The sequence below is a fragment of the Odontomachus brunneus genome, unplaced genomic scaffold (assembly GCF_010583005.1).
Source record: "Odontomachus brunneus isolate Ranch 3 - 2012 unplaced genomic scaffold, Obru_v1 Obru_scaffold_019, whole genome shotgun sequence".
Lineage (NCBI taxonomy): Eukaryota > Metazoa > Arthropoda > Insecta > Hymenoptera > Formicidae > Odontomachus > Odontomachus brunneus.
Window position 1 is genome coordinate 1,597,501 of NW_022639469.1, and position 15,944 is coordinate 1,613,444.

At 45.7% G+C, this 15,944-nt stretch overlaps 2 protein-coding genes across 5 annotated transcripts in view; one reads left to right on the top strand and one right to left on the bottom strand.

The window, feature by feature from the left end:
- The window catches only part of LOC116841869 (U7 snRNA-associated Sm-like protein LSm11), a 27,753-nt gene extending 15,091 nt beyond the window's left edge, over positions 1–12,662 (top strand). Inside the window, exons 4-5 of the mRNA XM_032810309.1 lie at positions 5,193–5,331; positions 12,116–12,662. Coding sequence (XP_032666200.1) covers positions 5,193–5,331; positions 12,116–12,267 — 291 coding nt within the window. The 3' untranslated portion in view covers positions 12,268–12,662. The remainder of the gene's footprint in view (positions 1–5,192; positions 5,332–12,115) is intronic.
- Positions 1–15,944, bottom strand: part of LOC116841865 (ecdysone-induced protein 74EF) — a 241,750-nt gene that overhangs the window by 176,998 nt on the left and 48,808 nt on the right. The window lies entirely within an intron of this gene.

Here is a 15,944-nt window from a genome sequence, read left to right on the forward strand (position 1 = left end):
TATATATATATATATATATATATATATATATATATATATATATATATATATATATATATATATAATTACCTCTCAATGAGAGGCGATTCTAAACTCACGATTATAAAAAGCCCTCAATATCATATGAGACCTTCACAAGAGAAGAGGAGACGAATCTCTCTTATTATTATATTTGTTAGAAAGTATAGCGAGATACTATGCAATGCGTCACTTCGTTTGGCGGAGGAACTGTGAAAGTTTGCGCGGCGATCCACTAATTAATAGCAATTAATTTAATTACGTATTTTTAAAGAGTCGCTTTAGAAACCGGCGTTTCCTATTTCCTTGCGGCTGTTTTTATTTTTCTTTTTTGCGCTTCCTACGAAAGATACACGTTCACGATACGATCGGACACTGACTTTCGAGGTGGATGACTTCCGTTGCAATTTTTCGACGAGGGATAACTCCTCCCTAAACCCATACGCCGCCTTTGCCAACGACGTAGAAGCAGTTCTTAAAACGGCACTTCGTCCGCCCACGCTCCCGCCGTTTTCCCCTACGTCCCCCTCCTCTCCCCCTCCCGCTCCCCGACCTCTGGCATTGTGCGTGCACGCACACGCGGCTGACACACTTTCGCGGCCGAGTGACACGTGCGCGAGCCCTTCGGAGGCGTCCGGAGGGCGGCGGCGAGCCCTCCTCCCTTCGCCTAGAGCCGCGAGACTAGGGAGGAAGGAAGAACGCGCTCGGGTCAACACTCGTAACCATGACGACCACCCAGTGTGGCGTTCGTTCTTCGCCACCTCTGCCTACGCTACTACGTCCCTGACGTGCCGTCGTCGCGCGAGAAACGATCCGCAGGAGGGACGAAATCGCGTCCGAAAAGGGTCGCGGCGTCGCCTGTCCTCGAGAAGCGCCTCTCCCTTCGACAGGCACTCCGAGGAACAGAATTCAAAACGTGATATTTCTCAAGTATTTCCCTCAACAAAACTCACGCGAAAATCAACACAGAAGCACTCCCCCAAGTCGAAACTTCGCGCTTGTGAAAGTAAAAGTACCTAATTCTGGACAATCTTATTTTGGTCTTTAAATGGAAATATTTAAACTTCTAACATAAAAAAATATATATGCGTATTGAATATACACGTACACTGAGAAAAAAGTATCTAAAAATAAAAAATACTTAATGGCTCCTAATAATATATTTATTTAAATTCGAATATTTTTATTTAAATAAAACAAACAATTGTCCTCGTGAAAAGCCAAGGTATGTGAATATAAATATTCTTTATTTCTCCGATATTTTTTTTTCTTAGTGTATATTCCATGTCGAAAGTTCAAATATTCGTATTTAAAGACAAAAACAAGAATGGCTAGATGAGAAAAGCTTTTCGGCAACTAGATCGCGGAATTTTGTCAGGTGTCACGAACTTATATGAATAGCGACTGGCGAGTTCTCCCAAATTTGATGATCCGAATCGACGATAGACAATAATAATACTTCCGTGTTATCCGGAATCAAATTCAGTATCTTCGCGAGACCGCGCGACGCATTGTAACGCACAATTAATCCGGAAGCAAGCACGCGTCGTCGCATGGAAAGTTGTAAGGATCGTGGCGGTGCTGCGAGCGCATCACGCTGATAAATCATCATACTTATCTAATCGCGCCCGATGATTTCTCGCGGTGCTGCGCGCCTAATGATTGCCGCCTCGCGCCAGCTTAAGGCCGGCTAATAATAGGACAATGAGACGCCGTAATGGAAAATAAAAGTCAAATTGATTTAATTGGGCTTCCTGCGGAAGCGCTCTTCTACGCGCGTCGGTTGGATATATATCTCAACGAGGAGAATGGAGTTTCTGATTAGCCTCCTTCCGCGCACCGAAACCGAACTTAAACTAATTGCGTTTGTTAACTTTCATCGTCGTTGTCGGCGGCAGCGGCGGCGGCGGCGACAACGTCGCTTCTTCAAGGCTCGTCTCCTGCCTTCCGAGTGAGTCGCCGTCCTCGCCGGCAGATCCTAATCTCTCGCGACCTTCGAACGCATCCGGAAAGAAAATTTTATCTCGATAGAATAGATCGATCGGCCTTCGCCGATCAAATAGTCGGGGAAAGCGCGCGACTTTTTCTCACTAATTATCAGCAAGTCATCTCGAATCAAATAGACCGAGATATATCGAGAGGACGGAAGTTCGTGATCGTGCTGACTGGATAATTGAGGGACTTCTTGGAAAAGATTTGAGATTTTTTTTTTCCGAGGACTTTAAATGAGAGAACACGCGACATGTAAGAACACACAAGCGCGAAGAGAGTATGTTAAATAACTGAATATCAACATGAAAATTAGAAGCACGTTAAACACTAAAAGAAAAAAGAAAAATACACACGTGCAAGGTGACGTTTCGGTGCGTGCTCAGAGCACATTTGGTTTGCAGCCGTTTGGAAAATACGAATGCAAAACGATTTTTTTATCTTCTGCAAGTCACCCTTAGATTCTCATGAGTGATAAATTGTTCGATTGTATAGATACTATAATCCCGGGATACGATATTCTCATATTAATATTCTCATGACATCGCGAAAACTGACAGGAAAGGGAATTGCATTTGCATTTGGTTTTCTCTCACAACGTACGTACGTGACATAAAATAGACCCGTCTGTACCTTGGGAAATAGATCGCAAGTTAAGCGGAATCGCGTAAACCGGACGACCCGATCGAATTGTAGCCTCGAGCACTTCCGAAGTTTTCCGGTCTAATTAAATTCGCTTCTCGCCTCGACCAAAGGTTTCCACCGAATTGCCCTCGATATCTCATTGCCGCGCGGCGCAACGGCCTCTCATGCTCTGATCACGACGAAATCCTTGAATTCGCGCGATCCGGCAAATTCCACGCGTCGAAGCATAAACAATAACAATGACTCGCGACGATAATATTAATAAATTTCTCTCGAAAGAAAATATTGATTATGCAATTATGCAATTTTCACCAAGCCTGTTTCGCAGTCGTATTTCGTCGCGTTTCCACATCTTTTCCTTCTTGATCGCTCAAAACCCGATGATGAGGATATCCCTATACGTTAGCGAAAGTTAATAGAGATCAATAAAAATCATTGATCGTAAGAGAGAGAGAGAGAGAGAGAGAGAGAGAGAGAGAGAGAGAAAGAAAGAGAGAGAGAGCTGTTTCGGGCTGATTCGAAAAAGCGGGCGAGAAATAACTCCATCAGCTCGTTTATCATTCGTAAGAATATAAGAACACGCGGAAGGGTTAATGCGCGAGCTCTGTCGCGCCATGGAACAACAAGGAACGGATTCCTCTCATCGTCATCATCGTCGTCGTCGTCGTCATCGTCAGCGGCGGCGGCGGTCTTGAGTACTCCTCAGAATCGATTCTAGCTAATTCGCGGACGTCGTCGGCGCTCAATGGCGCTGACACACACGAGTAGTCCGAGGCTAGCAATTAGTTTTCATTGCGTCTAAGCCGGCGTGTGTGCACAGACGCGCGCGTGTGTATGTATGTGTGTTCGCGCGCCGCGCGAAAGGCATTGAAAGGGGCCTTGCCTCATCGGCCTGCACACTTCCGCGTATCAGGCCGCTATCTTGTCTCCCGCGGCCGTATCTATGCGACAAACAACGAGTTTTCTCGCGTGCCGCGAGCCCTCATCCCAACCCGCCCGTGCGCGCTGTCATTAATGCAATTACTCTTCGAAGTGCTATGCCGGGCCCGCAACGCTCACCGCGATGCTTTCTCCGACGAGGCGAATGCATCGCGGTTCTCTAATTCGGTGTCCCGTTAGTCGGCTCCTTCACGTGTAAGGCCCATATCAATAGTTATCACCTGAAATTTGTCTCGCGCGAGACGATTTTCATTTTCAGTCCGAGTTCTCCAGTCGAGTTATAATGTGTGTGATATTTATACCTGTAATCGTGCAGTTCAACAAACTCCCATCAAAAACTCTCATCTAACTCTGACTTGGAATATGAGTGTCTCCCTTGAGACGAATTTCAAGTAATAACTGTCAACACAGATCTAAATAGTTATTACTTGAAACTTATACCACGTGAGATACTTAGATATGGATTTAGAGTTAGATTTCAGTTGTTTACTCGAATTACATAATATATACGACATTATATTTGCAATTGTGATTCAACGTTCACATAAATTAGCCATAAATTAAAATCTAAGTCTTACCTCATATGAAACAAGTTTCAACAACTATTAGCACGATTCTAAAGCTCGTATTAACAGTTGTCGCCTGAAACTTGTTTTATGTGAGACATTCAGAATTGAATCCAAGTTTTTCAGTTTAATTATGCGATATATGTGACATTTATATCTCTGATTGTAATTCAATACGAAAACTCATTTAATTTTGAATTCAAATGACTCACTTGAGACAAGTTTTAATGACTAATACAGGCCCAAGTCTCGATTTAGCCCAAAAGAAAAAACAAACAGAAGAAGGTCGAACTTCAAATTTCTGGGTTAAAACGCCGATAACTTCGACGAATCTGACGGAATGATTCGGTTCTGTCAATTTAATAACAATTCTATGTTTGATCACAAACGACTAACAGCGACACTAATTAGATTCGCAACTGGATTACGGTTGTATAATTAATCTATAATATACACCCGGTCGATGAATAAGTGCTATGTGGAGGAAGCAAAAGCCACCCGATTTGCATACTCTACGATAACTCGCATAATATACTCCAGTGAATATAAATATTTACGACGGTACAAAATAATACAACAGCTTGATCGACTAGACTCTTTTACAAAATTATGTAATGGTCGTTGTAATGTGCGCAACGCGCTATTCGTGAGTTTTGTGCATTAATTCGGACGATAGCGCGTATTCGACTCGGATCGGAGAGAAGAATGGCGAACGAGTCGTGTCAGGCAAAATCGCGTGAACACCTTCGCGTTTCCGCTGTCTGTTGACAAAAAGCGTCCACCTCACTTTTATTCGAACAATTCGTCACACGCTCGATTCGCCATTCTTGCGCTTCGCACTCAGCTCCGGACGATCATCGAAAGTGAAGAGAGAATGCGCGTTTCTCTCTCTCTCTTTCTCTCTCTCTCTCTCCCTTCTCTCTGTCTTTCTGTGTTCCAGGCTAGCGCGGTTTTACCTGGAAGAGGCAAGTCGCCGCGTAACACGGCGACTCGTCGCGATCTAAAAGGAATAATCGAGCGTTCTTTGTGCCGAAGGTCTACACCAGGAACGCGCGCGACATAAGGGGACATGTGGAGGCATTCGTGGCCGCCTTCGACAAGCATTGGAACCTCGCGTTGGAAGACTGCTACGAGGTCTGGAGTCGCAAAGTCAAGAGGAAAGCGCCCGCCCTCGGTATGATCACCCCGCCATTAAGTTTCGAGCATTACGTGCCATCAAATGTCCGTAATTATAATGCGGAACGTTTACTCCTTGACTGACCGTACTAAAGAGTGATTTTTTTCTTTTTTTTTTTTTTTTTTATAAAAATAGAAACACTCGACAATTCGCCAGGTGCCGAGTGACTTACAAAACTGCTCGGGGCCTGATTGAACCACAAATGAGCAACGAGTTCTCAGATCTGTATTGTCACCTGAAATTTGTTTTAAAAATCTAACTGTAAATTCAGATCTGAGAATTTCTCGTAAAACAAGTAGCGACCATTAATAAAGACCTCAGTCTTCGGTTTTAATTTTAAGCGGACTTCACTTCGACGAAAGTTTAAGGCGAGGATTAATTTTTATAATTTAATTATTACTATCATAATTATCGCTATTGTTGCGCTCCCGCGATACCCGCGTAACACGCAATTTTTTTTTTGTCTTCTTCAATTTCGCATTTAATCGCTTGTTATTTCATTGATTATTACAGCTTGACGCGACAAGTGCCGTGTTCGCTTCGCGAGAGAGATCACTTGTAATAATCTCGTTACGTCTCGCATCAATGACGCGCAGAGTGCAACGCTATGTAGTTTCCGTCATTTAACCTCATGATTATAGGAACATTAAGGATGAAAAACAAAGTATGCTACGGAATCAACCATACATATCAAAACTATGTGGAAAAGCGCGGATTACGTTGTAACCTAATTCGACTACACGCTCGAGTTACTCGATTCCGTGGCTAAGACAAATTATTGTCTTTTAACATGCAACTTCTGAGCTAAAGAGGCCGGACAGCGCGCCTCTCTATACATCTGATAGGAAACTCCTCGAATTTTGGAGAATAATAGAGTGAGTAAAGCGAGCCGTGAATGAAATTCTCCAAATTTAAGTCCAACTTACGGTTTGCACCGATAAAATTCGCAAGAGGTTTTGTTTGTCATCGATCATAAATCCCCGGCATCGTGATAATCGCTCACACTGCATAAATATGTAGATGCACAATGGTATTCTGCAACACGTACAGACGATAAGTGCTGGACTCGAGTGAGGCGGCAATCAAAAGGAGTCGGCTGGTCAATTATCCTCGCCTGCTTATGCGTGTTCAAGTTTTTGCTCTCTCCCAATGACACAATGTGCCGCGTCAGGAGATCGTCGAGATGCTAATCGTGAGTCGATCAATACAAAAACAAAAGAAAAAAAAATGCCTTAAGAGAGAGAGAAAGAGAGCTCGGTAACCTCTGACATTTGCGACGCCACGATAATTCAGATCGCGAGCGCGACACGGCCGGCCCTGAGATGAAAAATTCATACGCATCTCTCGCGATTCGCACGTCTCACGAGGCTGACACGACACCTTGACGAAGGAATCCCGTGCGGAATCTTTGACGTCGCACACGTGCCGTCCTCCCCAGAAGAATTTCTCCCCAGGCGGAGGAGGAAGCGCATCGAAGCGTCGCCGCTCATGATTATTCCGATCGACGAACGTTACTTAGGGACCACGTAATTTCGTGCTTTGGCTTCGCCCATGTATGAGAAAGCGCGTGTTCCAATTATAAGCGAGCGCCCGTTGAGACGGTGTTATTTTCGGATTATCGGATCTCGGTATAGTTTGCGCGCGCACGACACGCGCACAATGACACGCTCGACGCCTAAAAGTCGCGAATTCGTCTCTTAAGCTCGCTCGCTCTTCGCCATACCGCCTGGCACCTGGCATCGTCGATACGTAATGACGGAGACAATTTGTCATCGGGTCAGGGGCGTAATAATCGGCGATAACGGTCGCGTCAACGTAAAATCGCGGCTTCAAACTCGCCAATGCACTTTCTGCTCGCGTTTTACGCTTCTCACGGCCTCGAGCGATAATCGCTCTTGTTAAGGCGCGTCTTCGTAACCTATAGTTATATCTCGAATATCGTTTAAATTTCTTAAACTTCAGAGATCTGCGAAAATTACGCGTTAATGTCAATGCTGCCGGTTCTTATAGTATTTTTAGCACAATTACACAGCCGCAAGTTACAATCGAAGCTGTCACTTTCGATCGGATGTAACATTTCCATTTGTATTTTCAACTCGAAGACCCGTATTAATAGTCGTTACTTGAAACTCCTCTCAAGTGAGACACTCAGATTTGGATTCAGAGTTCCTTGCGATATATAAATATCGCATATATTATAATTCAACTAAAAAACTTTAATTTAAGATCTGTATTCGTAGCTGCTATTTGAAACTTATCTCATGTAAGATATATTGTTATTTAGAGTTAGATCCAAATTTTTCAATTGAATTATGATACATGTAACATTCATATCTGTAATTACGAATTAAATGAAAAATTCTCATCTAATTCTGAATTCAAATCTGAGTATCTCACTTGAAAAGTGTGTCAAGTAATAACTATTAATACGAGTCTAAGGTCCAATACTAATAGTCGTTACTTGAAACTTCCATTAGGTGAGACACTCAGATTTTAATTTACAGTTAAAAACGTACAGTTAAACGTGAATATTTCAGCTGAACTGCGATTGTAAATGTAACGTCATACATATTATATAATTTAGATAAACAATTCTCATCTAATCCTAAATTCAGGTCTAAGTATTTCACGTAGGACAAGTTTCAAAAGGAGTCGGCTATTAATTAGTAACGACTATTAATAGAAGCCTTAGTCTGAAGAAAAATTTCAGTATCTCATATGAGACAAGCTTCAACTATTAATACGAGTCTAAATTAAAATTTGAGTACTTCCACTTGCAGCAAATTTCAATCTATCGATGCAGATCAAAGTCGCAAAACAATGTCGGTTTATCCATCTTCGAAATACCGGTGTATTTTCCGCGTTCAATTGAAAACCTGCGAGACACGTGCGTCGCACTTGCCCCTCAGGTCATAAATTCGAGAAGGGTTTCCGCCGTGTCCGACCATGAATGACTTCTACTACTCGCGCGGGTCCTTTGCCTTCCCGAGACGACGGCCGCGACATCACTGTTTTTTCTCATAATGAAATTTCCGCGATGAGCTACGCGGTGGCTCGTCCCGCGAGAGTCAGCTGGCGACTTTTTCCGCCAGGTGGTTGGGATAATGGATTATTCATCGTTATCGGTCACTGATCGCCTCGGTCGTGCGTAATTTCGATCGAAAGGTCAGCGTTCAGATTCGTGGCGGATAATTGCGACGATGAGCATACGCATCATCGAGCGCGGCATTAATAACGCGGCTCCCTTGTAGTTTTATCGGCAAGACGATAATCTCCGACGCGAAGAAGCGACTTACGCTGTGACGATCAATAGTTGTAACGTAATAGTTGTATCTCACTCACGTGTCGCGCAACTCCTTTAACATCAACTTCCCGTTATCAAGAGTGAGAGAGGAAAGAGAAGACAAGGAACAAACGTGGAGGCAGGTAGAGAGAAAGTATGCGGTTGGAAAGAAGAGAACTACACTCGGCGCCGCATCGCGGAAGCGAGGGATTCAAGTTTCCGTTCCTCCGGTCCAACGGACCGAGGATCGGCGCCACTCTTTCGCACCCGCGCCCCACGATCATCGTTAAGAGAAAAAACGCCTTCGTCACCGGAGCAAAAACTGATTCACTTTTAATCCGCGGGGTTCCCATCCCTCTCTCACTATGAATCGATAGGGTTTAACGAACTCGCCTCGGGGAGGGAACGCGCGGTTTCTCTCTCGCTTCGCTCGTCCTTATTTACAACGCGCGGCGAAAGAAGGGCGGCAAACAGGCAGGCAGGCAGGCAGGCAGGCAGGCAGGCAGGCAGGCAGGCAGCGTGGAAGAGCAGAGAGGAAGGGTCGTCGTATCGCGCGAAAGGGGGATAATACATCCCACTAAGGTCGCCGCTTCGCGGCAGGAGCAAGGACCGACCTTGACTACGTATAGTGGTGGTCGCGCGAACGCGTTCGATACGCGTTCGAGGAGAGCTCGTCTCTCTGTCCGTCTGTCCGTATGGCCCCTCACGTGTGCTCTTCCTCGCTCATTTCTTCTCTCCTCTATCCACCTCTTTCTGCCGCCGCTCGTGTCCTCCTCCGCACCTCTTTCTCGCCCACACTCTTCTTCCTCCTACTCGTCGTCGTCGTCATCGTCGTCGTCGTCGTCTCTATTCCGTCCAAGACCTACTCCTTCCCTCTCTCTCATTTCCCCCATGTTCGTATCCACCTCGGCCCCTCCGACCACGATTTTCCTCCCTGACGTTACTCGCACGTCGTCCTTCCTTTCCTCCTTCCTTCGTTCACGTGCCCTCCAACCTTCGCCTCTCGTTTTCATTCATCCGCGCCAGCCGTGTCGAACACGCGAGAGCGGCGTGGTCGACGAACCCGCAAGTTTTACATCTCGCATATATATTATTCATCGTTTTCCGCCGAACTTTAGGTGACGCGAGACAAACTGAAGGGGAGAAGGTAGTCAACACACAATAAAACTACTGATATTTTCTCGCGCAAAATTGCAAGACAGGGAATTCCCGATTTTTTATTTTGAATATGTCCCGGCAGTTAACTGGCGAAAATATGATTTTACATTTCATTAAATCTTTGCTGTCTTCGCAAAAATATCCTATTTTCCCGTAATTTTCATTCGTAAGTCAAAGATTATTAACACGGTATTTTTGCTAGGGGAGAAATCTGAACAGGTGAGGAAACAATATACTAAAATATACGTCGTATTTCTCTCAGTGGTCTCATATACCTGCGCGAAAATTAAAGCGGAGGATCTTCTTGCGATTGGTAAGCCTCGATGTTACATGTCGCATGCGAATTTTATCGCGACCTTTTCGGTGGATCATCTGCGTTGATTTACCTCACGTCGTCAACTGACGTCGCCGATAATCCCGCGATTTTAGCCAGACGTACCGATGGCTATCTGTCTGTCTGTCTGTCTGTGTGTGTACAGGTGCGTCGAGGAGCGTCTCGCCTTCTGAAGTTCACGGAGTCTTGGAAGAGCCCCCCCGCGATTCGATCGGTCGATCGTTCGTGCGTGCGTGCAATGTGTGTATACGTTGATTATTACGTCAGCAGGAAACGCGAAAGTCTCGAGCCGCATACTCGATACGGGGGTCTTCGCGATTCAGATTCAAATACGATCATTATCGATCTCTCTTATCGCGCGCGAACGATCGGTAACATGCGCGATTAATCAGTCGAGTAGTCGCCCGTTGTTTTTCCGGCAACGTGAAAGATAAACTTCCTCGGGAACAACAACGCGCGTGCGTATAAACAATATTATTTCTAAAAATATATATTCGCTTACTCCTCAAATAACAATTTACAAACTCGTTCGGAATCTACAAACACGCCAGGAAAGAGAACCGCGTGCACATATTATATTTTCAATTTATTATCTCAGCAGCGGGATGCCGTAAGAAAAAATCTTATTAAGCTTTTCACGCTATGGAAGACTTGCACATTGAAAAACAAGAAAAAGAAAGAGAGGAAAGTGTTACGAAAATTAAAGTCAGCGGATTTGCAGGAGTACGCTCTCATTTGTTGTATCACTTTGCAATTAAAGCTTCATCTCGTTATTAATCACAGTGACGCTTCTTGTGTGCCGCGGGATCTCTGGGGAGGCCGCGCGATACCTGCTGGGACCTAATTCACTTGTTTATTTACAATTTACACGAAAACTCCTCGAAGAGGTTAATGGAGCCACGCGAGGCGTTGCGAAGCAACGCAAGAAACACGTGGCAGGGACAGAGAGAACTGCTTTCTACGTCGTCGTTTATGGCGATGTAAAAAGGGACGCCCTGGGCGGCGCTCTTTCTCTCTCTCTCTCTTGCTCCCTTCCTCTTTCTCTACCTTTCTCCACCTCTCTTCCTCTTTCGGTACGCCGAGTTCAGGGTTAGTTGGCCTACTGACGTACTTCGGGACGTATCGCGAGGGGTCGCGAGGTCGTTGATACGAGGCCGAGAGGGAGGGCGGAGGGCCGCCGAGCGACCTTGAAGAACAGCCCACAGGATCGATGCCTGGCCGTGTACACGTGTCCTGTTGGCTCCTCGTGCTGCCTTTCTGCCATCCCCCACCGTCCCTCCCCCATCCCCTTGTATTCTTGGCCTCCGCAGTTGTACGGACACGTGCTAGCACATAAACAACCTTCTTCTTCAGCTCTCCCCCGCGCGATCGGCGACTTTTCTCTCCTCACCCTACGGTTGTTTATTCACGCTGTCAAACGTACTTCCGGTAACTCCCGCTATCGAGCGTTTTCGCCGTGACGGAAAAAGCGTCAAAGTTTTATCGAGATTATTCGCCCTCGGGTGTGATACACGTACCTATCAGTTCGTCGTTCGTTTGTTCGTTCGTCGCGAGTCATAGACCGAGAGAGTCCTAGCGTAACGTACTGAAAAACTCTTGTCGTCGCGTTAAAAAGTTCCAAGTTACCTCGCGATCCCAATATGACGCCCTTTAAAAAGTTCATCTCTCGCGCAGTAATGAATTGCGAATGTTATCAAGTTATTCGAGATTAGCGAGAGGCTTTATCAGGTTATCCCGAAAGTAATCCGTTTTAGGGATAATAAAGACCTTTCTAATATCTCATCTAATATCTTGACACTGATGATTTCACAAAATGAAGGGGGATTTTCGTCGGTGTCGCAAAATCGGTAAACTTCAACGGAATTACTTCACATTCGCGTTGTTAAAATACTAAAAAAACGCTTGTTTTACGTCCGCTGGTTAATGTTCGAGTGAAAAATATGGGTGCGCGAGTATATGTACGTTTATTAGGAAAACTATTGCAACTACTCGCATCTTTGATTCAGGTGCTGACGCGATCAAGGTGGAGACGGCACAGAGCGACGTCCCTAAGGCGGTGGTGAAAAAGATCGAGGGAAAGATGGAGACCTTGGAGAGACACGTGCCGCAGATGCTACTAAGGGGGGAACAGGTCGCTATAATCGTCAAAATCAATTGATTGCGCGCGGTTTACGCGTGCTATCGCCTTAAGGGCCGTTCACAACATGCTGCAATTCGCGCTTATACAGTCGTCAGTTCTCTCGTCGTTAATTCTCTAATACCTTCTTGTTGTGCATTTTTTCCACGGAGTTTTACTTCTCACACACATTCGCACGTGAGATCTTCCGAGACTGTATAGCGAAATTCGATTCGTCGTGACGCATCCTGTGTATAATCATTCCGAAATTGTATATGAAAACATATAGCTCGAGCGTCGTCACCTGATTACGCGATTGCATCGTCGCGATTGCATCGTCGCGATTTACATAACCAGAATTTTCGGCAGAACACGACTAGTTCTATTATTATTTTTCACAACGCGATATTTTTGTATAATAAATATTTTGAATGAAATGAAACAGACTTATTAATATTGAGTCACTAAAAAGTGCGCAGTGTGATTCAATTTGCAACACCGCCTTCTTCCCCTTCCAAAATCGATTTTCGACAGCAGGACACGCAGAACACACGAATATTGCGCGTTGTCGCATTACGTCAAAGCAAATGCGCCCCTGAAATTATACGAAGAATCGAAACGTTTGGAGGTCGTAGCGGCTGGACTTTCTCGCCGGACGGATGCAAGGACTCCGCATGAGAGGACGAAAAATACGAAAGGATAGAACGGGCGGTAAAAAAAAGAAGACGTTAATCTACATCTCTGGCGCGGCCTTCGGCTGCGCTGACGAGCGGTTATGGAAGCGACGGAGGTGAGGAGGTGATGCGAGGTGAAGCGAGGTAAGGTAAGGTAAGGTAAAAGCCGATTGAGCTCTAATCCGCGGCGCGTGAGCCGCGGACGAGGAAGTCGCGGCGAAGAAAGTTAATTCGCGATTGTCCGGCATCGCGCCGCGCCGTTGTGACTAACTCACACTCCGCGACGAGGGACTGGTTTTTCCCTTCCAGCACTCGTCGCCCTCGTAAATGTCTCTTTCTCTCCCTCCCGCGAACGAGACGGAATGCGTGTTGCGAGGAATAAGAAAGTTTCGACGCTGATTACGGTACCGGAGCGGCACGCCGTCGCGAATCGGTCCGGAAACGCCACGTAGACGATTAATCCCGAATCAGCACCGAGCCATCGATTATTCCCCAGAAATGACACGACCGAGTCGATTTCTATACACACGACTCTAGACACCGTGGCAATTTCTTCCGAATATTTTGTCGCCAAGTCTGATCTGAGTAGTCGTTGATCGTTAACAGAATTATCAGATCGATGATTGCAGGAAGAAAAAGTTTCGTTGGACCAATCAAATTTTTGGTAAAATATGATCGAGCCAAAAAGTCCAGCTGAAGCTACCAGAATTCCGTTCGAGTTAACAAAAGGTTTCCGGTTAACTTGAACATAATTCTGGTAAGTTGAACTGAAATTTTCTGGCTCGTTCATATTTCACTCGAAATTTGGTTAATCCAAGCAAACATTTTTTTCGCGTGTAACATGTAAATCTTGAATATGTTCTGAATCTTTTTTAACTGGGATATATTATTCGGTGGAACGATAAATGTACGTATTTTTTTTCATTGTGACAGCGTTATTTCATTGTGAGACGATAAATGTATGTATTTTTTTTTCATTGTGGCATAGCGCGGAGAAGAAAATTACTTAGTGTATACAATAAATCTCGATAGAACGAGCAGGCTCAGCACAATAAAACTCGGGGTAATGAACTCTCTTTAGCGTTTTGAATATATAGACTACACGTGTGCATAGATTGTATGTTAAATGTGCGGAGCTTGTCCTAGGCACGGCGCACTTTCTCTCGCGCTCGGATACTAAAGGCCAATCTGAGAAGGATGCTGGTAGTTTCATGGTCGTGACATCGGTATTAGCATATAGATACCAGCTGCCCCGTATTTCTTGTCCACGGTTTGACAGACGCGCAGTGGATTCTTCCACAACTGACGAAATGCCGAATTCGTTATTTAAAACCGTCGAAATCTCTAAAATTGATGAAATATCAATCTTAAAGTGATTGAAGAAGTAAACATTTTTTTATACATCTAACAAAAATAAACAACATAAAGATCTGCTGCTTCCCTCGATTTCCAATGAATTTTGACGTGACTTCAATTCGACGACTAATTAAGCTAAGCTAAGACGCCTCGCGTGTACTTAAGGTTCATCCATTTCCATCAGTGTTTACAGACACGGCGCCGCGCATATCGCCGGCGTCGAAACGACACGTCGACCGCGTCGCGTCGCGCTACTCCCCTATTCTTCCGTAATTGCATCTCGCGCAATTCGCGTCACCATTAATTTTCGTGCCGTTCCCTTTTCCCTGCACGACCAGCGGAGGGGAGATCTACCACGAAGAGAAGCCTGCAAATCCCTATATTCAACGCGACGCGCGTCTCTCACACGAGAGACCGCGTTTCCGCGTCGCTCGCTCGCGGGGCCCCCCTCTATCGCTCTAATAATTACTCCCGGGATCATACTTTTCCGCTCACGAAACCCGGCTCGCGCGAGCCTCCTTCGCTTCTACGTCGCGGAAAAGTGCATCTCGCCGGGGCACGGTGAAAGCACGGGTCCTCCTCCTCCTTCTCCTCCTCCTCGTCCCCCTTCTCGCGGTTGCCTCCTAGATCGCGAACGGCCAGGGGAACGCTCATGGGGGGCCCTCTCACTTTCGCTCTCTGGAGAAAGTCCGGCCGCCCCGTCGTCGTCCCTCTTCACCTCCTCCTTCTTACTCCTCTCGTTCCCTCCCGCCCTCCGCGTCCCTTACTTCGTAAAAGCGCTCGCATTGCACTCGCCTCGACGACCAGAACTCCGGTGCACGCTGTTGCGAAGCCCTCCTGTTCTCCTCGCCTTTCCTCGCCACCTCTCCTATACCATCCCTCCCTCCCTCCCGCCTCTGCCTGCCGCCCCCCGCCGACTAACCCCGCGCCCGCGACGGTTGTGCACTTCTTCCACGGTGTGCTCTCGCGATCCGACAGGGGTTAATGCACTCCTAGAGCAAACCATAACCTTAGCCGGGGCCCTGGAGAAGCGCGGGAATCTCGTTGCCGACGACGAGCAAACGGACGAACGAACGAACGAACGAATGAACGAACGAACGGACGGACGGACGGACGAACGGGTTCGTAATAACGCGGCATGTTTTACGGGATAGGCGCGCGATATAATCGAATCGACCATTTTTCCACCGAAGTCGAAATCGCCACCGAGTTGTATATTTTAATCTTACTGTGACTTTGGATCTTTTTATTAAGCAGACCCAAAAAATTTAAGGAAAAAAATTCAAGTGTTTAAATGAAATGAATGATGTCTTCTGAATGTAATTATACTGTTTTCAAAATCAATATCAATATTTGCATCTATCGTTCTTGCATATAGCGCATGAAAAATCGATTATTTGAGAGCAACATTGCCAAATAAAGAATTAATTTGGTCAACAAATTTAAGGTTAACTACGCGAAATGAAATATTGGTTCATTGCGGTGGCATTCGTAAAAGTCAGATTAAAGGAGGAAGTTCCTCTCTTTATATGGAACTTCATCGTCCGAGAGAAATCGCGTCCCTTCTCGCGTCTACTCGCAATTTATCATCCGTCGAGGCCTCGGATTGCGAAATGTAGCGATTTTAGTAATAGCCCGGAGACCCTTACATATTTGTATTTCGCAATCGTCGTCTCCAGAAAATCTGCA